The sequence below is a fragment of the Vulpes lagopus genome, chromosome 1, assembly GCF_018345385.1.
Source record: "Vulpes lagopus strain Blue_001 chromosome 1, ASM1834538v1, whole genome shotgun sequence".
NCBI lineage: Eukaryota > Metazoa > Chordata > Mammalia > Carnivora > Canidae > Vulpes > Vulpes lagopus.
Genome location: NC_054824.1, coordinates 99,266,019 through 99,286,175, shown reverse-complemented (window position 1 = coordinate 99,286,175; position 20,157 = coordinate 99,266,019). Strand labels below are relative to the sequence as shown.

At 41.4% G+C, this 20,157-nt stretch overlaps 1 protein-coding gene across 1 annotated transcript; it reads left to right on the top strand.

Moving 5' to 3' along the window:
* Window positions 1–1,930: 1,930 nt before the first annotated feature.
* On the top strand, window positions 1,931–2,659 carry LOC121500598 (glutathione S-transferase A4-like). The gene has a single exon (XM_041772456.1). It carries the CDS (start codon window positions 1,954–1,956, stop codon window positions 2,620–2,622), a length of 669 nt encoding a protein of 222 aa, XP_041628390.1. The 5' UTR covers window positions 1,931–1,953; the 3' UTR covers window positions 2,623–2,659.
* Window positions 2,660–20,157: the final 17,498 nt, after the last annotated feature.

The window sequence follows — 20,157 nt, the reverse complement described above, 5'->3', positions numbered from 1 at the left end:
ATAAATAAAATATTTTTTAGGGGCACCTGGGTGGCTCAGTGGTTGAGCGTCTGCCTTCAGCTCAGGTCATGATCCTGGGGTCCAGGAATTGAGTCCTGCATCAGGCTCCCTGGAGGCAGCCTGCTTCTCCCTCTGCCTATGTCTCTGCCTCTCTCTCTGCATCTCTCATAAATAAATAAAATATTTTCAAAAAATCTTTTCAAAACAAATGAGGTCATTTAGGTGAACTGTAATCCAATATGACCAGTGTTTTATGTCAAAAGAGAAATTTGGGCACAGAGACAGATATGCAGAAGGAAAATAATGCAGAGAGACACAGGGAAAATGTCATGTGAAGATGGAGGGTTAGAGTGATTCTGCTCTGAGCCAAAGAAGGTCTAAAAAAGCCAGCAAACCACCTGAAACTTAGAAAGAGGCAAGGAATGATTTTTTTGGTACAGGTTTCACAGGGAGTGTGGCCCTGCCAGCACCTTGATTTCAAGCTTCTAGACCCCAGGCCTGTAAGATGATGATAAATTACTGTAGTTTTTAAGCTCCCCCCTTGTGACCATTTGCCACAGCTGTCCCAGAAAAAAAAAAAAAAAACACACCTGTGTTTCCTCACATCAAGACTACAGGGTTCCAAGGATGAGTGTACCAAGGGAACAGGGCAGAGGGGCATGGCACTTAGAGGGTCTGGTGTCGATGCCCCATGTGGGGCATGTGTGCTATCCTTCACCACTGGCACAGTCACAGCGGTTTCCTCACATTCAAGGAGAGGAGACAGGGACCCCTTGATGGGAAAAGCGTGAGCATGACATTGTACGAAGGGCATGTGTGATGAGATATATAGTGTGTTGGCCACCCTGTTTACACAAATTTTAAGAGTCCAGGAAGGATTGAGAAATATAATAGGGCAGGAGTGAGGAATCATCAAAGGCTGAGTTCAGAGACAGAATGTTAAGGACTGCTTGACTCACCTGCTCTTTGTAAAATGTGTCTTCCCCTGTATAAATGTAAGATCGCTGTTTTGAAACAAAAAGGAAAGCAGTGGACTCTGAGTTTGGCTCTTCAGTTTCTGGGCTCCCTTACTTCTATCCCCCCAATAAGCCAAAATACTACAAGAGAGCTATATTGTCATCCCCATGGGACATGCAAGAAAATAAAGCCCTGTATGATTTAGTCCCCTGATCAGTATCCCACAGTCGTATTTGTGACCTGAACCCCAGGCTAACGATAAAACCCACATTCGCACTCATCACCCAGGAAATCATGAAAGATCCTCCAAGGGTTGCACTGAACTGTTTTAGTTTGGCCCAGGCAGTGGAGAAAAGCATAGTACTTTTAAAAAAGTAATTTCCAAGATTTAAAGACCAGGAGAATATTTATAAAAGCAAATTTCAACTTCTCTTGAAAAGCTGGGAGATATGGCCACAATTAGTTCTTTAGATGCCACCTGCCTGTCCCCTTTGAACATTTGAATGTGTAATTTTGTGTTACAAAATACTGCCTCTCATCAGACATCATTATTTCAATGGTTATTACAGTGAAAACATTTGCCAACTTGCTATTATAAACTATAAAATACGCTATTTGAATAATTTCTCACTGTCTCAGCTCACTTTTTACAGCAAAAAAATTAAAAAGGAGAGAAGTAACCAAAAAGTCCCAGAAAGGAGCATTTGTCAATTCACTGATTATTTAATATACAGTCAGATATGTAGTGGGTGATTTAAAAAGCAAAAATAACAGTAAATAAATAAGCGAAGTAAGTTTCTTTATCAAAAGGAAAATTTCTCTGTGTGTCTCTCATGAATAAATATAATCTTTAAAAAAAGGAAAATCTTATACAGTAGACAATTGGCTGCTGAACTATACATTTTTAAAAAATTGTTTCAGTTTTTGACCGCTCGCTGAGGGCTTTGTAGGGCTCCGGGTGCTGCGAGCCGACTCCAGAAAGCCTGAAAGGCCATCATGGCAGCGAAGCCCAAGCTCCACTATCCTAATGGAAGAGGCCGGATGGAATCCGTAAGGTGGATTTTAGCTGCCACTGGAGTCGAGTTTGATGAAGAATTCTTAGAAACTAAAGAACAGTTGCAGAAGTTGCAGGATGGTAACCACCTGCTGTTCCAACAAGTGACCGTGGTTGAAATTGATGGAATGAAGTTGGTGCAGACCCGAAGCATCCTCCACTACATAGCGGATAAACACCACCTCTTTGGCAGGGACCTCAAGGAGAGAACCCTGATTGATATGTACCTGGAGGGGACACTAGATCTGCTGGAACTGATTATCATGCATCCTTTTCTAAAACCAGATGATCAACAAAAGGAAGTGGTTAACATTGCCCAGAAGGCTATAATTAGATACTTTCCTGTGTTTGAAAAGGTTTTAAGGGATCATGGGCAAAGGCTTCTCCTTGGTAACCAGCTGAACCTTGGGGACATTATTCTACTCCAAACCATTTTGGCTCTAGAAGAGAAAATCCCCAATATCCTGTCTGCATTTCCTCACCTCCAGGAGTTTACAGTGAAAATAAGTAATATCCCTACAATTAAGAAATTCCTTGAACCTGGCAGCAAGAAGAAGCCTCCTCTGGATGACATCTACGTGAGAACCGTCTACAATATCTTTATGCCATAAACATCACATACATCTGTGAGTGAGAGCTAGCCCCTAGAGATTGTTGTTCCACAGTAGCATCTTAATTGATGCCAGGCTGCCCTGATCCCAGCTCTGTCATGGTGCTATATATAACTGTTCCTCAGTTGGTCTTTCATATCAAGATCTTTTCTTTAATAAATTAATTTTTTATTGGTGTTCAATTTACCAACATACAGAATAACACCCAGTGCTCATCCCGTCAAGTGCCCCCCTCAGTGCCCGTCACCCATTAATACCTACCCCCCCCCCCCCGCCCTCCTCCCCTTCCACCACCCCTAGTTCGTTTCCCAGAGTTAGGAGTCTCTCATGTTCTGTCTCCCTTTCTGGTATTCCCACACATTTCTTCTCCCTTTCTTTATATTCCCTTTCACGAATATTTATATTCCCCAAATGAATGAGAACATACACTGTTTGTCCTTCTCCGATTGCCTTACTTCACTCAGCATAATGCCCTCCAGTTCCATCCACGTTGAAACAAATGGTGGGTATTTGTCGTTTCTAATGGCTGAGGAATATTCCATTGTATACATAGACCACAGCTTCTTTATCCATTCATCTTTCGATGGACACCGAGGCTCCTTCCACAGTTTGGCTATTGTGGACATTGCTGCTTTGAACATTGGGCTGCAGGTGTCCCAGCGTTTCATTGCATCTGTATCTTTGGGGTAAATCCCCAGCAGTGCAATTGCTGGGTCGTAGGGCAGGTCTATTTTTAACTCTTTGAGGAATCTCCACACAGTTTTCCAGAGTGGCTGCACCAGTTCACATTCCCACCAACAGTGTAAGAGGGTTCCCCTTTCTCCCCATCCTCTCCAACATTTGTGGTTTCCTGCCTTGTTAATTTTCCCCATTCTCACTGGTGTGAGGTGGGATCTCATTGTGGTTTTGATTTGTATTTCCCCGATGGCAAGTGATGCAGAGCATTTTCTCATGTGCATGTTGGCCATGACTATGTCTTCCTCCGTGAGATTTCTGTTCATGTCTTTTGCCCATTTCATGATTGGATTGTTTGTTTCTTTGGTGTTGAGTTTAATAAGTTCTTTATAGATCTTGGAAACTAGCCCTTTATCTGATAGGTCATTTGCAAATCTCTTCTCCCATTCTGTAGGTTGTCTTTTGTTTTGTTGACTGTATCCTTTGCTGTACAAAAGCTTCTTATCTTGATGAAGTCCCAATAGTTAATTTTTGCTTTTGTTTCTTTTACCTTCGTGGATGTATCTTGCAAAAAATTTCTGTGGCCGAGTTCAAAAAGGGTGTTGCCTGTGTTCTCCTCTAGGATTTTGATGGAATCTTGTCTCACAATTAGATCTTTCATCCATTTTGAGTTTATCTTTGTGTGTGGTGAAAGAGAGTGGTCTAGTTTCATTCTTCTGCATGTGGATGTCCAATTTTCCCAGCACCATTTATTGAAGAGACTGTCTTTCTTCCAGTGGATAGTCTTTCCTCCTTTATTGAATATTAGTTGACCATAAAGTTCAGGGTCCACTTCTGGGTTCTCTATTCTGTTCCATTGATCTATGTGTCTGTTTTTGTGCCAGTACCACACTGTCTTGATGACCACAGCTTTGTAGTACAACCTGAAATCTCGCATTGTGATGCCCTCAGCTATGGTTTTCTTTTTTAATATTTCCCTGGCTATTCGGGGTCTTTTCTGATTCCACACAAATCTTAAAATAATTTGTTCTAACTCTCTGAAGAAAGTCCATGGAATTTTGATAGGGATTGCATTAAATGTGTAAATTGCCCTGGGTAACATTGACATTTTCAGAATATTAATTCTGCCAATCCATGAGCATGGAATATTTTTCCATCTCTTTGTGTCTTCCTCAATTTCTTTCAGAAGTGTTCTATAGTTTTTAGGGTATAGATCCTTTACCTCTTTGGTTAGGTTTATTCCTAGGTATCTTATGCTTTTGGGTGCAATTGTAAATGGGATTGACTCCTTAATTTCTCTTTCTTCTGTCTCATTGTTAGTGTATAGAAATGCCATTGATTTCTGGGCATTGATTTTGTATCCTGCCATATTGCTGAATTGCTGTATGAGTTCTAGCAATCTTGGGGTGGAGGCTTTTGGGTTTTCTACGTAAGGATCATGTCATCACCGAAGAGGGAGAGTTTGACTTCTTCTTTGCCAATTTGAATGCCTTTGATGTCTTTTTGTTGTCTGATGGCTGAGGCTAGGACTTCCAGTACTATGTTGAATAGCAGTGGTGAGAGTGGACATCCCTGTCTTGTTCCTGATCTTAGGGGAAAGGCTCCCAGTGCTTCCCCATTGAGAATGATATTTGCTGTGGGCTTTTGTAGATGGCTTTTAAGATGTCGAGGAATGTTTCCTCTATCCCTACACTCTGAAGAGTTTTGATCAGGAATGGATGCTGTATTCTGTCAAATGCTTTCTCTGCATCTAATGAGAGTATCATATGGTTCTTGGTTTTTCTCTTGCTGATATGATGAATCACATTGACTGTTTTATGAGTGTTGAACCAGCCTTGTGTCCTGGAGATAAATCCTACTTGGTCATGGTGAATAATTTTCTGAATGTACTGTTGGATCCTATTGGCTATTATCTTGTTGAGAATTTTTGCATCCATGGTCATCAGGGATATTGGTCTGTAATTCTCCTTTTTGGTGGGGTCTTTGTCTGGTTTTGGAATTAAGGTGATGCTGGCCTCATAGAATGAATTTGGAAGTACTCCATCTCTTTCTATCTTTCCAAACAGCTTTAGTAGAATAGGTATGATTTCTTCTTTAAACGTTTGATAGAATTCCCCTGGGAAGCCATCTGGCCCCGGACTCTTGTGTCTTGGGAGGTTTTTGATGACTGCTTCAATTTCCTCCCTGGTTATTGGCCTGTTCAGGTTTTCTATTGCTTCCTGTTCCAGTTTTGGTAGTTTGTGGCTTTCCAGGAATGTGTCTAGATTCTTCTAGATTCCATTCCATTTCTTCTAGATTGCCTAATTTATTAGCATATAGCTGTTCATAATGTTTTTAAAATCGTTTGTATATCCTTGGTGTTGGTAGTGATCTCTCCTTTCTCATTCATGATTTTATTAATTTGAATCTTCTCTCTCTTCTTTTTAATAAGGTTAGCTAATGGTTTATCTATCTTATTAATTATTTCAAAGAACCAACTCCTGGTTTTGTTGATCTGTTCCACAGTTCTTCTGGTCTCGATTTCGTTGAGTTCTGCTCAAATCTTAATTAACTCTCCTCTTCTGCTGGGTGTAGGGTCCATCTGCTGTTTTTTTCCCTAGCTCCTTTATGTGTAAGGTTAGCTTTTGTATTTGAGTTCTTTCCAGTTTTTTTTTTTTTTTTTGAGTTCTTTCCAGTTTTTGAATGGATGCTTGTATTGCGATGTAGTTCCCCCTTAGGACTGCTTTTGCTGCATCCCAAAGATGTTGAACGGTTGTATCTTCATTGTGATTAGTTTCCATGAATCTTTTTAATTCTTCCTTAATTTCCTGGTTGACCCTTTCATCTTTTGCAGGATGGTCCTTCACCTCCACGTGTTTGAGGTCCTTCCAAACTTCTTGTTGTGATTTAGTTCTAATTTCAAGGCATTATGGTCTGAGAATATGCAGGGGACGATCCCAATCTTTTGGTATCGGTTCAGACCTGATTTGTGACCCAGTATGTGGTCTATTCTGGAGAAAGTTCCATGTGCACTTGAGAAGAATGTGTATTCAGTTGAGTTTGGATGTAAAGTTCTGTAGATATCTGTGAAATCCATCTGGTCCAGTGTATCATTTAAAGCTCTCGTTTCTTTGGAGATGTTGTGCTTAGAAGACCTATCAAGGGTAGAAAGAGCTAGATTGAAGTCACCAAGTATAAGTGTATTATTATCAAAGTATTTCTTCAGTTTGGTTATTAATTGGTTTAAATATTTGGCAGCTCCCACATTCGGGGCATATATATTGAGGATTGTTAAGTCCTCTTGTTGGATAGATCCTTTAAGTATAATATAGTGTCCCTCTTCATCTCTCACTACAGTCTTCAGGGTAAATTTTAGTTTATCTTTTTTTTTTTTTTTTTTAATTAATTTTTATTGGTGTTCAATTTACCAACATACAGAAAAACACCCAGTGCTCATCCCATCAAGTGTCCACCTCAGTGCCCGTCACCCCTTCCCCTCCCACACCCGCCCTCCTCCCCTTCCACCACCCCTAGTTCGTTTCCCCGAGTTAGGAGTCTTTATGTTCTGTGTCCCTTCCTGATATTTCCCAACATTTCTTCTCCCTTCCTTTATATTCCCTTTCACCATTATTCATATTCCCCAAATGAATGAGAACATACACTGTTTGTCCCTCTCCGATTGACTTATTTCACTCAGCATAATACCCTCCAGTTCCATCCACAAATTTTAGTTTATCTTATATAAGGATGGCTACCCTGCTTTCTTTTGAGGACCATTCCAATGGTAAATGGTTCTCCAACCTTTTATTTTCAGGCTGTAGGTATCCTTATGTCTAAAATGAGGCTCTTGTAGACAGCAAATAGATGGGTCCTGCTTTTTTATCCAGTCTGAAACCCTGCGCCTTTTGATGGGGTCATTAAGCCCATTCACGTTCAGAGTTACTGTCGAAAGGTATGAGTTTAGTGTCATCATTATATCTATTCAGTCCTTGTTTTTGTGGATTGTTCCACTGAACTTCTTCTTAAAGGGGAATTTTAAGAGTTCCCCTTAAAATTTCTTGCAGAGCTGGTTTGGAGGTCACATATTCTTTCAGTTCCTGTCTTGGAAGCTCTTTATCTCTCCTTCCATTTTGAATGAGAGTCTTGCTGGATAAAGTATTCTTGGTTGCATGTTCTTCTCATTTAGGACCCTGAATATATCCTGCCAGCCCTTTCTGCCCTGCCAGGTCTCTGTGGAGAGGTCTGCTATTACCCTAATACTCCTCCCCATAAAAGTCAGCGATTTCTTGTCTCTTGCTGCTTTAAGGATCTTCTCTTTATCTTTGGAATTTGCTAGCTTCACTATTAAATGTCGAGGTGTTGAACGGTGTTTATTGATTTTAAGGGGGGATCTCTCTATTTCCTGGATCTGAATGCCTGTTTCCCTTCCCAGATTAGGAAAGTTTTCAGCTAGGATTTGTTCAAATACATATTCTGGCCCTCTGGCCCTTTCGGCGCCCTCGGGAACCCCAATTAAACGTAGGTTTTTCTTCCTCAGGCTGTCGTTTATTTCCCTTAATCTATCTTCATGGTCTTTTAATTGTTTGTCTCTTTTTTCCTCAGTTTCCCTCTTTGCCATCAACTTGTCTTCTATGTCACTCACTCGTTCTTCCACCTCATTAACCCTCATTGTTAGGACTTCTAGTTTGGATTGCATCTCATTCAATTGATTTTTAATTTCTGCCTGATTGGATCTAAATTCTGCAGTCATGAAGTCTCTTGAGTCCTTTATGCTTTTTTCTAGAGCCACCAGTAGCCTTATAATTGTGCTTCTGAATTGGCTTTCTGACACTGAATTGTAATCCAGATTTTGTAACTCTGTGGGAGAAAGGACTGCTTCTGATTCTTTTGAGGTGAGGTTTTCCTTCTAGTCATTTTGCTCAGTGCAGAGTGGCCAAAAACAAGTTGTATTGGGAAAAGGAGAAAAAGAGAGGAGAGAAAGAAGGAAAGAAAAGAGAAAAAGAAAAAAGGAAGAAAAAAAGGAAAAAAGAGAAGAAAAAGAGAAAGAAAAAGAAAGAAAGGGGAAAAAACGGGTGGGGGAAGCAATCAGAAATAAAAAAAAAAAAAAAACAATACGGGGGAGTATCTTCTGATTCTGTGTACTTTAAGTCCCTTGACTTCCCCTGGAACTTGTCCGTCCAGCTGGTCTTCTGGGGGAGGGGCCTGCTGTGCTGATGCTCAGGTGTGAGCACTTGGGGGAGCTGCTCTGCCCCGGCCTGGTGCAGGGCTCAGTGGGGGTTGTTCACCCCGTGAGGCCCGGGGAGGAAGCCACAGTGGCGGGGCCAGCTCTGGAGCCCTGGAGTCAGCTCCCGCAGTAGCTCCGGGGCTCTCCGTCTGCAGGGCCTGGAGGCTCCGGGGCGGGGCCGCTGATCTGCTCAGCTCGGGGCAGGAGCGTCCTTGTGGTCCTGGGCCCTCCCGGCCTCTGCCTGTGCCGGGGGGAAGCCGGATCCTGGGCTGTGTCCCGGCGCCCTGTGCTCCGGGGCCTGCGCTGTTGGATTCGCGCTCCCGGCCGCGCAGCCCCCTCCGCGGGGCCTCTTCCTCCGCCCGAGCCTCCCGAGCTGCTCCCGCCCCGCAGCCCCCTCCGTGGAGCCTCTTCCTCCGCTCGAGCCCCCCGAGCTGCTCCGGGTCCCGCCGTGCGCTGCAGCCCTTAGGGACCTCGGCGCATCTCCCCGGGGCGCAGGTGCCTGTTAGTGTCCCAGGGAGCCCGAGGGCATCCCCGCCCTCCTGGGTCCTGCTCCACCTCCCTGCGGGCCCCTTTCCGCCCGGGAAGGTTGCTGCAGCTCCTGCTCCTCCTGGGGACACTCGCCCCGGCCTCAGCCCGGCTCCTCGGGCCCCTCCCCCTTGGAGGCCTTTTGTGTCTTTATTTCTTTTTCCCCGTCTTCCTACCTGATAGAAGCGCGAACTCTTCTCACTGTAGCGTTCTGGCTGGTCTCTCTTTACATCTCAGGCCGCATTCGTAGATTTTCAGGATGACTGGAAGGTTATCGAGGTAATTTGGTGGGCACAGGTGACCTGGGGACCCTCCTCTCCCGCCATCTTCCCCTCCTCTCATGTCAAGATCTTTCCTAGAAACATTAACCTTTTGTTTTGTCCGGTGGATAATTGTTATGCAACTGTTTTCTGAAAGCCATTTCGGAGAGGCTTGCATTTAAGTTAGATCTGATGTAGTTATTCATTTCCTGATAACCAGATGGGCAGGACCTTGTATTCTCCCTTGAGCTTTTTCTCCCCCGCTTCTTATCCCTGTCTGAAAGCAGTATCTTCCTAATTTTTGGTGTTTTGTAACAAACAGAATATCTAATGAATAATTCCTCTCAGCTATAATCAATCTGTGGTGTAATGAAGGCAGTCAATATTAGCCAAAATAAAGAATTTACAAATCAAAAAAAAAAATTGTTTCAGTTTTATTGGGCAGGAGGTACAGGTCTGACTTTGAAAGAAATATGGTGAAACAAAGCCAACATAATTCATTTTAAGCAAATATATGTTTTCCTTTTATTAACTATGAACTTATTTTTTTTTTTAATTACCTTCAACTCTTTGCATTATGCTTTTTGTTGGTGACTCATTACCAATCCCAGGAGACAGACACAAGACTAGTTGGTCTCGTTTAACGTGTACACAAGGCAATTTTCTTTCATAAAAGAATGAAAGCCAAATGCTAATGTGAGAGAGACTGCGTTATCAAATTAGGTGCTAATGCCAGAGAAATGAATCATTAGATGCTGATACTAGTCACAGATAGATTTTCTTTAATACTTGAGAAAGTAAGGATAAAATCACATGTGAAATAAAAGAAAATCGGCTGAGATAAAAGTCTAGACCTTTCTGTGAAGAGAAAAAAAATCACTGGGAATTTTTAAAAATTTTTTAATTTAAATTCGATTTGCCAACATATAGTATAACACCCAGTGCTCATCCCATCAAGTGCCCTCCTCAGTGCCCATCACCCAGTCACCCCATCCCCCAATGGAATTTTCTTTAATGCAGAAATATGCATCTGTGTGGAACTAATTCTTCATAAAAGCAAAGAGGGTAGGTGAGAAAAGAATTACCTTTGTGCTGTGAACACTGATGGGCAGGTTAGGCAGGCACCTAGGCTGACTGGTATGTCCTCTTGAAGGGGGCTGCAGGACATATGTTTAGCATTTGCCATAAATCTGAACATAGACTAAAAAAGTGACTTGAGGTCACCACAACTGGGGACAACAAGGAAGGGAAGGTTGATTCATTCACCCCAGAAGACAGCTCATAGACTAGCTCTATGAGTGTCAAAGGAATGTAATTTGAGGGGCTCCAAGCTATTCTAATCAAAATATCTCTCGATCCTTATAGCAAGTAGATGTTCCACCAGTAGAATATTGAGACAAATATGGTGAATAGATTTTATCTTTCCTGCCAAATTAGTAAACAATAGCACAATTAATCAATGAGGGGTATTGTCTGTGGACTCAAAAATGAAATATGCTTCCGCATGAGAGAAAATGATCCGCATTGTGTTTTTAGTGGCGGTCTCTGCTCCACATGATTTCCCAAAGGGCAGGGGTGCGGCGTGCATTCCCAGGGCCTAGCGCAAAACCTGGCACCAGCTGAGGGGCTCAAAGACTATATTCAGGAAGAAAGAAAAGCAGGCAAGAAGGGAGAAAAAATAAGAAACCAAAAATTAAGAATACGATCTTGGAAGTCCAGGTGTTCAAGTGGGAATAAGTTACCTGGAAGCTCTGACTCATCATCCTAACAGCACCAATCAGTTCAGTAGGTATTTTGACAATGATTCAGAAGGAAACAGCCCAGAGGAACGAGGCACAAACCTAGGAAGCCATCGTTCGCATACACCAAAAGCCAGATAACTGCCCCAAACATGTGACTCCCAGAAGGCCAGGCGGTGGCCTGAAGACACCAGGCTCAACAGAAAGAAGCAGAACCCAAAATGAGAGGAACAGAGTCCCTGAAACAAATTATCTTCTCAGTTTTATGTTGGCTGCCCTGTCTGTGTGGCTCTCAAAAGGACACATTACCTGAGAGCTCTCTGACTTATTTTATCCCAGGAAGCAAATGTACTACTGAGATCTATTATGACAAGAATTCTTGCAGAAGCAAGCTATGACCACCACGGAGATGAAATCTATGGCATAATTCCCACAGGAGCCTGAGGGTTGCCCTCCCTTTTATGGCCCTGCAATGTCCTTCTCAACCCCCTGGACCACGTGTCATCTTCCTTCCTGCCATCCCCAGGAAAGTGTGTACTGAGCTCCTGTTAGTGTAGGAAAGGATCCAGGGCTACACACAGTAAAAGGAATTATATCAGCACAATCTCTGCTCCTTAGAAATTTATCTAATGCGGGATCCCTGGGTGGCGCAGCGGTTTGGCGCCTGCCTTTGGCCCAGGGCGCGATCCTGGAGACCCGGGATCGAATCCCACGTCGGGCTCCCAGTGCATGGAGCCTGCTTCTCCCTCTGCCTATGTCTCTGCCTCTCTCTCTCTCTCTCTCTCTGTGTGACTATCATAAATAAATAAAAATTTAAAAAAAAGAAATTTATCTAATGCAGGCTAGTTAGAAAGGAAAGAAAATGGTATCGGATATTTATAGTGTATTCAATACAATTGACCAACAGTAGACTAATAGAACTCCATCCTCCTCAATACTTCACCCCTCATGTTTTCCTTCTATGTAACTAACTTCGTAATTAAACATGTAGCCCCTACTTAAAGGGAAATACTCATTTTTGAGACATAAGATTTATTACTCTCCTCCCAAGGCAATGTGCACCAAGAAAATTACTTTCATTCATTGGAGGACTGATGAGAGGAAACAATGAAGCACAACAACTTAATAATTATTGTATATCTACGTGCTTACATCTGAAAACTGAGGGTTGTGGATAACCAGACTTAAAAGATTAGTTCATACAGGGTGAAAAGTCAGCTCATTTATTTATTTACTCAATACGTTCTCATTGAGCACTTTACCCCAGAGTCTGTACTGCACTAAGCACTGGTGTACTGTGAGGGGAGTCAGACAAGACTCCTGTTCTTGTGGGTTTTAACTAACCCAGGAGAGGAAGAAGACGATAAGCAGAAATTATTACAGTTCTATGTTGAGTAGGCTTTAAATGTAACTTACTTTGTCATCTCAGTTTAGTTCTATCAAAAGTTCCATATTCCAAATTGAGATGTGAGGCTTAGATGTGAAGGATTTGCAGGAGGCGTGCCTAAAAACCTATCTTGGAGGTTCTTCAAGAAGTTAAAAAATAGAGCTATCCTATGACCCAGCAATTGCACTGCTGGGTATTTATCCCCAAGATACAGATGTAATGAAATGAAGGGCACCTGCACCCCAAAGTTCATTGCAGCAATGTCCCCAATAGCCAAACTGTGGAAGGAGCCTCGGTGTCCTTCAAAAGAAGAATGAATAAAGAAGATGTGGTCTATATATACAAAGGGATATTATTCAAACATCAGAAAGGATGACTACCTACCATTTACATCGATGCAGATGGAACTGGAGGGTATTATGCTGAGTGAAATAAGTCAATCAGAGAAAAACAATTATATGGTTTCATTCATATGCAGAATATAAGAAATGGTGTAAGGGACCATAAGGGAAGGTGGGGAAACTGAGTGAGAAAAAAATCCAAGAAGACAAACCATGAGAGACCCTTAACTCTGGGACACAAACTGAGGGTTGCTGAAGGGGAGATGGATGGGGGGATGGGGTAACTGGGTGACGAGCATTCAGGAGGGCTGTGATGTGATACGCACTGGGTATTATATGCATCTGATGAGTTATTGAAAATGACATCTGAAACTAATGGAGTACTATATGTTGGCAAATTGAATTTAAACAAAGAAAAGAGAAAAATAAATAAATCCTATTCCTGAAACTAGTATTACACAATATGGTAACTGGGATTTAAATAAAAACTTGAAAATAAATAAATAAACAAACAAACCTATCTTGGGACTTTCAGGGTCTCACTCCCCACAAAAATATATAAATGCTTTGGGGTTAATCAGAGTTTGGAAAACTAAGAGAGAGACATCTCTGGGGAGAGATGCTGCAGGCTTACAGGCTTTCCCCAAGTCCCAGTCACTGTGGTGAGGAGGGAAATAGCCAGTTGAGAAGGGCTTTACTGAGGGAGCTTGCCATGCACCCCCTGACTTTTGACAAATCTGTGAATGAATATTTGACTCACTCTTGAAAAGTCTGGCAATAAAAGGGGTCAGTCAGATGAGCCTGAAGCATGAAGCAGTGAAACCCCAAACTGAGCTGAGAGAGACTTAGCTGTTCTTGTTTCTTGGGGGCTAAATGTCTTCATCACAATAGGAGCTGACTGGGAGTCCTGGTTAAAGAAAGAGAGAGAGAGAGAGAGAGAGAGGGAGAGGGAGAGGGAGAGGGAGAGAGGGAGAGAGGGAGAGAGGGAGAGAGAGAGAGAGAGAGAGAGAGGGAGAGAGAGAGAGAGAGAGAGGGAGAGAGAGAAACTCTTGAACACCTGAGAGCAATATGATCCCAACAGAGAGAAATCAGCCTACCAGGAACCCAGGGACTGAGGGGGGCGTGGTAAGCACACAGCTAAAGTAGAGAGAGACATTGATTTCACTTGTTAAAAGAAATACAGTCTGAAGGTCTGCAGAGGGAGGATCTCTGAGAAACTCCCCAAAGTGGCTTTTAAAAGAAAAAGAACCAGAAATTGTGCATGGGCTACATGCCCCCAGGTCAGATGACAACTGTACCAGCCACAGTAAACTGTCCCTCTCCCTAATCTACTTTTGCCACAGTTTGACCCTGAAGGACCAGAAAGTCTCTGCCCACGTAGGAGAAAGTGACTGAGGGCTGAGAAACACTCAGTCCCCTCCCTATGGTTAGGCCCCCCAGTCAGAGACAAGGTTGAGCTAAGAGAAGAGACAGTTTCAACTTTGAATGGCATTTTAGTTTTGATACTTCACTAACTGACCTGGATTATCGGAATGGACTGAACTTTTCTCATGTCTCTCGCTAAAAGACCTTCACTATTATTTAGTGACCCCAGAACCTCCCTTAGATTATATTAAGGTATGGGACCATTGGACCATGTTGTTTAAAAGCAGTGATGACAAGTAGAATCCCTCCCCAACCTGGACTTTACTGCCTACCACATTCAAGAACTTCAGGGTGTGTGAAATAATTAGAGGGAGAATGAGCCTGAGGTAAGTGGTCGGGGGAAATGTGCTGAATAAGGAAATATTAAGCTTAATTAGAAAAATAAATAGGAGTAATCCATGTAAAAAAGTGGGGAGGGTGTGGGGTGTGGGTGGGGGGATCAGAAAAAGCCATTCAGGAAGAGAAAAGGGCCTTTAGAAAGCCTGTGGTGGGAAAGGAGATGGTTCTAGATACTGTGACTGCGTAACAAATGATCCCACAATGTAGCAGCAAAAACAACAAATTATTACTATCTCTTACAGTTTCGTAGGTTGGTGGGGCTTAGCTGAGGGGTTCTTGATTGGAGTCTCGTAGGGTTACAGTGAGATAGTGGTGGGGCCAGAGTCATCTGAAGGCTTAGCAGGACTACACATCCTAGTCAGCTGAGCACATGATCGGAAGATGATCTTGACTGTCTACACAAGGTCTCTCCATGTGGTCTGGGCTTCACCGCATGGCAGGTGGGTTCTGAGATGGAATGTTCCACAAGTGAGGATTCTAAAACTAAGTGTTTTAAGGGAACCCATCCAAAGCCACATAACCTATTATGACTTTGTTGCATTACTTAAGTCAAACTTTTGGTCAAAGCAATACAAGCCAGCCCAGATTCATGGAAAGGGAACAGAAAACACACCTCTCAATGGGAGGGTGATCAAAGAATTATAGGGTCATGTTTTTAAACTACTGCAGGCATGGGCCATTGTAAAAATTCAATGTTCAGCTTGTTTGAAGAATAAAATTTGCTGGCGAGAGTGAAAGGCCATTTTAGGAGCTCGGAAGGTATCCTAAGAATAATGGGACAAAATGAGAAGATTGTCGAAAAAAAATTATCAAGGGCAATTTGGGAAATCAAAAAAAGATATATTTATTGAATCAAATATCTGACATATATTAATCAAGATGAGCACTATTTTAGTAATTGAGAGAGAATGGCATAATATTGGGCAGAGTTCTTTGAGAACAGGTCCTGATTGGAAATCTATGGTAAAATGTCCTTTTGATGAAAAGTTACCTCTTGATGAATATGCCTTTGAAATGATGCATCTTCATTTCCATGAAAGTACTCATACTCCCCTAAATTTACCTATTAAACCCCTAACTTTATCTAACAGTGCCCTGATTTCGGTTGTAGAACTTTACTTCATAGTTTAAATATAGACAAGGATACATTGACTCCATCAAACTTCTCCAACAGTGTTCTGAATTTTTTGTTTTTATTTAAATGTTATTACTGAGTATGTGTTTTGATAGGATCTCACAAAAGGAAAATATTATAACTCTTACAGTAAACATTGCCACATATGTGGCAATTTGTTTATGGATAATAGTAGGGAATCGAATAGGACTGTGGGGGCAATTGAGTCTCTCCTGAAATTTGTTGACTGAATAGTTGTCATTATTCATCAGCTTTTTCAACAGGTGGCTCTCAGGGCCAGTGTGTATATTACTGGTGATGGCATTTCTTTAACATTAGGTGGCATCAGTCTCTATCACTTTTAAAAATTTTAATTCCAGTATAATCAACATACGGTATTATATTAGTTTCAGGTATTCAATATAATGAGTCAACAATTCTGTACGTTATTCAGTGCTCATTACAAGTATATTCTTAGTCTCCTTCACCTATCTCACCCATCCCTCCACCCACTTTCGCTCTGGTAACCACCAGTTTGTTCTTTGTGTTTAAGTCTGTGCTTTTGTTTGTGTGTCTTTTTTCTTTGCTCATTTTGTTTTGTTTCTAAATTCCACATATAAGTGAAATCATATGGCATTTAATCTCTGACTTATTTCACTTAGCATTACACCCTCTAGATCCATCCATGTTGTTGCAAATGGCAAGATTTCATTCTTCTTATGGCTGAGTAATTCCATTGTATGTATATATCACATCTTCTTTATCCATTCATTTAATGGATGGGCAGCTGGGTTACTTCCAAAATTTGGCTATTGTAAGTAATGCTGCAATAATCATAGGGGTACATATATCTTTTTGAATTAATGTTTTCATATTCTTTGGATAAATACCCAGTAGTGGAATTACTGGATCCTATGGCAATTTTATTTTTAATTTTTTGAGGAACCTCCATACTGTTTTCTACAGTGGCTGCATCAGTTTGCTTTCTCCCCAACAGTGCACGAAGGTTCCTTTTTCTCCGCATCCTTGCCAACACTTGTCGTTTCCTGCGGTTTTAATTTTAGCCATTCTAACAGATGTGAGGTGATGTCTCATTGTGGTTTTCATTTGCATTTTCCTGAGGATGAGTGATACTGAGCACCCTTCCATGTGTCTGTTGGCCATCTATATGTCTTCTTTGGAGAAATGTCTGTTAATGCCTTCTGCCCATTTTTAATCAGTTTTTTTTTTGGGGGGGGGGTGTTCAGTTGTATAAGTTCTTTATATATTTTAGATACTAATCTCTTATCAGATATGTCATTTGCACATATCTTCTTCCATTCAATAGGCTTTTTGTTTTGTTAATTGTTTCTCTTGCTGTGCAGAAGCTTTTTATTTGGATATAATCCCAATTGTTTAATTTGGTTTTGTTTCCCTTCCTTAGGAGACATTTCTAGAAAAAAACAGTGCCACAGCCAGTGTCAGAGAAATTACTGCCTGTGCTCTCTTCTAGGTTTTTTATGGTTTCAAGTCTCACATTTAGGTCTTTAATCCATTTTGAATTTATTTTTGTATGTGATGTAAGAAAGTGCCTCAGTTTTATTCTTTTGCATGCAGCTATCCAGCACCATTTGTTCAAGAGACTGGTTTTTTTTTCCCCATTGCATATTCTTGCTTCCTTTGTCAAAGACTAATTGACCATATAATGCGGGTTTATTTCTGGGCCCTCTATTCTATTCCATAGATCTATGTGTCTATTTTTGTGCCAGGACCATACTGTCTTGATAACTACTACCTTTTCAGTATATCTTGAAATCTGGGATTGTAATATCCCCAGTCTTGTTCTTTTTCAAGATGGCTTTGGTTGTTTGAGGTCTTTTGTGGTTCCATACAAATTTTAGGATTATTCATTCTAGTTTAATAAAAAATGCTATTGGTATTTTGACAGGGATTGCATTAATTATATAGATTGGGTGGTATGGATATTTTAACATTTGTTCCTCCAATCCATGAGCGTGGAATATCTTTCCATTTGTTTGTGTTATCTTCAATTTCTTTCATCAATGTTTTCTATAGTACTGAATTTTTATCTTCTAACCAAGTTGATAAAAAACTTTAAACAAACAAAAAAAACTTTAAACATTTTCTAATACAAATTCCTCATATGAAATGTGCAAAAACATCACAAAAGCCAAAGTGATTAACTTCAACTGTCCATTTGCCATCACAACTGGCAAAGGACTGTACCCACATCCTCTTCTAGGTAAGGGAAAGAAAGCTATATCTATAAATCTCTAAGTTACCTTGTAGGACCTGTTGTAGAGCTTTCCCTCCAAAGTGTTAAACTTGAACTCCTAGATAATTTAATTTTAAGCATATATTTTACAATGGGGCTTTCTAATAATTTCAACTTCACTCAGAAACCTCTTACTTCTTGAGCAACTACTCTTTGCAAGGCAATGTAGAAGACATTGGGAGATTTTAAAAAAAAAAAAAAAAGACTAAATAAATAGCAAGTCCTAGTAGAGAAGATGAATGCATATTAATCAGTGTTACGCAAGGTAGAAAGTGACCAAAGACACAGGAAAGAGGTTACTTGGTGTGCTATAAGGAGTTCAAAAAAATAGGACATTTTAGATGAGCTTTAAATTATTATTCTATTTGATAAAGAAATGGTTATGATTCTTGAAATTGTAATTTCAGGAAAGTGACATGGATAGGATTTGAATAGGTTGAGAATAGTATTCCAGAAATAAAGGCAATGTAGCAAGAAGCATGGTCCTAAGAAAGTGCAAAGTGGAACAAACAATAGTGAGTTTAACCAAAGCTAAAGGAGAGGACAGAAAATATTGCAAAGCTAGAACTGGCTAGCTCTGCTAGCACTTGGATGGGAGACTAAATCTAGACTATTCTAAATTGTTTCTATAAGCAATGGGAGATCTTTGAAAGTTATTGAGTAAAAGGTTGAAGTGATTAAATCTATGCTTTTGCAAACTGGACTGGCAAGGTATATAAAATGGACTACAGGAGAAAGCTGTCAGCAAGGAGACCAGCAGAGAGGCTACTGTCATCCAGTAGCCCAGACCAGGGTAGGACAGGGGGCTTTAAGTGAGATAGACATTATAGGAGTAGAATAAAAAAGCCTTGGAAACCAACTGGATACATAAGGCACAGAAACAAGAGAAGTCAAAGATGATGTCACCATTGAAAGTCTAGGTGACAGGAGAAACACAAAGAAAATGGAAACTGGAGAAATCATGAGAAGAAAGAGGAGTTTAAACCCGGACATACTAAAAAAAATAAAAAATAAAAAATAAAATGAATAAACCCGGACATACTAAGTTTTAGGTATCATGAAAATATTCAAATGGAGCTGTCTGGAAGTCAGAAAGCTTAGACCTAGAGCTTTGGAGAGAAGGCAAGGCTGGGGATTTGAAATCATCTGCAGATTAATTATAGTTACCATTTCTTGAAATCCTAAGACGTGCCAGACACTAAGTGTTTTGCATGTATTATTTAGGCCTCACACCAAAGGTGAAGATGGACGTTTATATTCCACTGGGACATAAAAAATCTATTTAAATCTCAAGCAGAAAATGGAAGACCTGGGATTTTAAGTAGATCTGTGGGTGTGAAAGTCTTGAATTATCTACAGGGTCGCACTGCTGTTCACCTAGGACGGTGTCTAGCACATGGAGGAAGTCCATGCTTCCCTTCTGTGGAGGACAGAAGGCCCCAATATTCTTAATTCAGAGAGCAGGCCTCTTCTTCCCTTTTCTCCCTCCCATCACCTTTTTAGTTCAAGTGTGGAGGAAGGGGGAGCATCACCTGGGATGATGGTTGCAGAGTTAGGATAATAAAATTGGTTCTGCTACCTCTGTGTAATAGTCCAAGTGTCTGAAGTCTTTCTAGAAATTTTTTGGTTACTTTCTTGCCTTACATGGCCTTGAATGCTCCTTTAAGTGCAGAGCAACAAGTGCCACTCTGCAGCTTACTATGAGTGCTCGCCAATAATGCCCAGAGGTTAGGCCTGCGGTGTGTGTTCCTGGAACCTGTCGCCATGCCTAGCTCTGAAAATGAACCGTCCGAATCAAACTGCGTTGCAGGTGGTAGCAGTTGACTTGAGGAGCCTGAGAACAAGCCACAGAAATCCAAGCTTTTCCTGTTCCCTCAACGGAGGTGGATTTAAAGAGAGAGACAGATTTTTTTTTCTGAGGCAGCTAATCTGAAATTATCGACTGATACTTAGCAAAATCGTTGAAAAACCAAAGAGCCCACATTAGCACAGTCTTGTCTGAGACAAAAGATAAAAGCAGAAGCTTTAAAAATTCTCCCACTTTGAGATGCCAGGATGGCTAAAAAGCCCCTGCAATGGGTGAAGCACTGTTTGGGAGTGGCCCTTACACTGGAAACTGAGTCTCCCCGTGAAGGTAGGGCCAGGCCCAGCCCTCACCCTGCAGGACTGCAAGTGCGCACCAGCTCCAGCTCCCCATGGCACAGGCCAGGCAAAGGCGGCCCCTCCCCGTGTGCTGTGTCAGCCTTCAAAAA

What these genes read in the sequence shown, in the direction of transcription:
- LOC121500598 (XM_041772456.1), top strand. Translation starts at nt 1,954, where the DNA reads ATGGCAGCGAAGCCCAAGCTCCACTATCCTAATGGAAGAGGCCGGATG.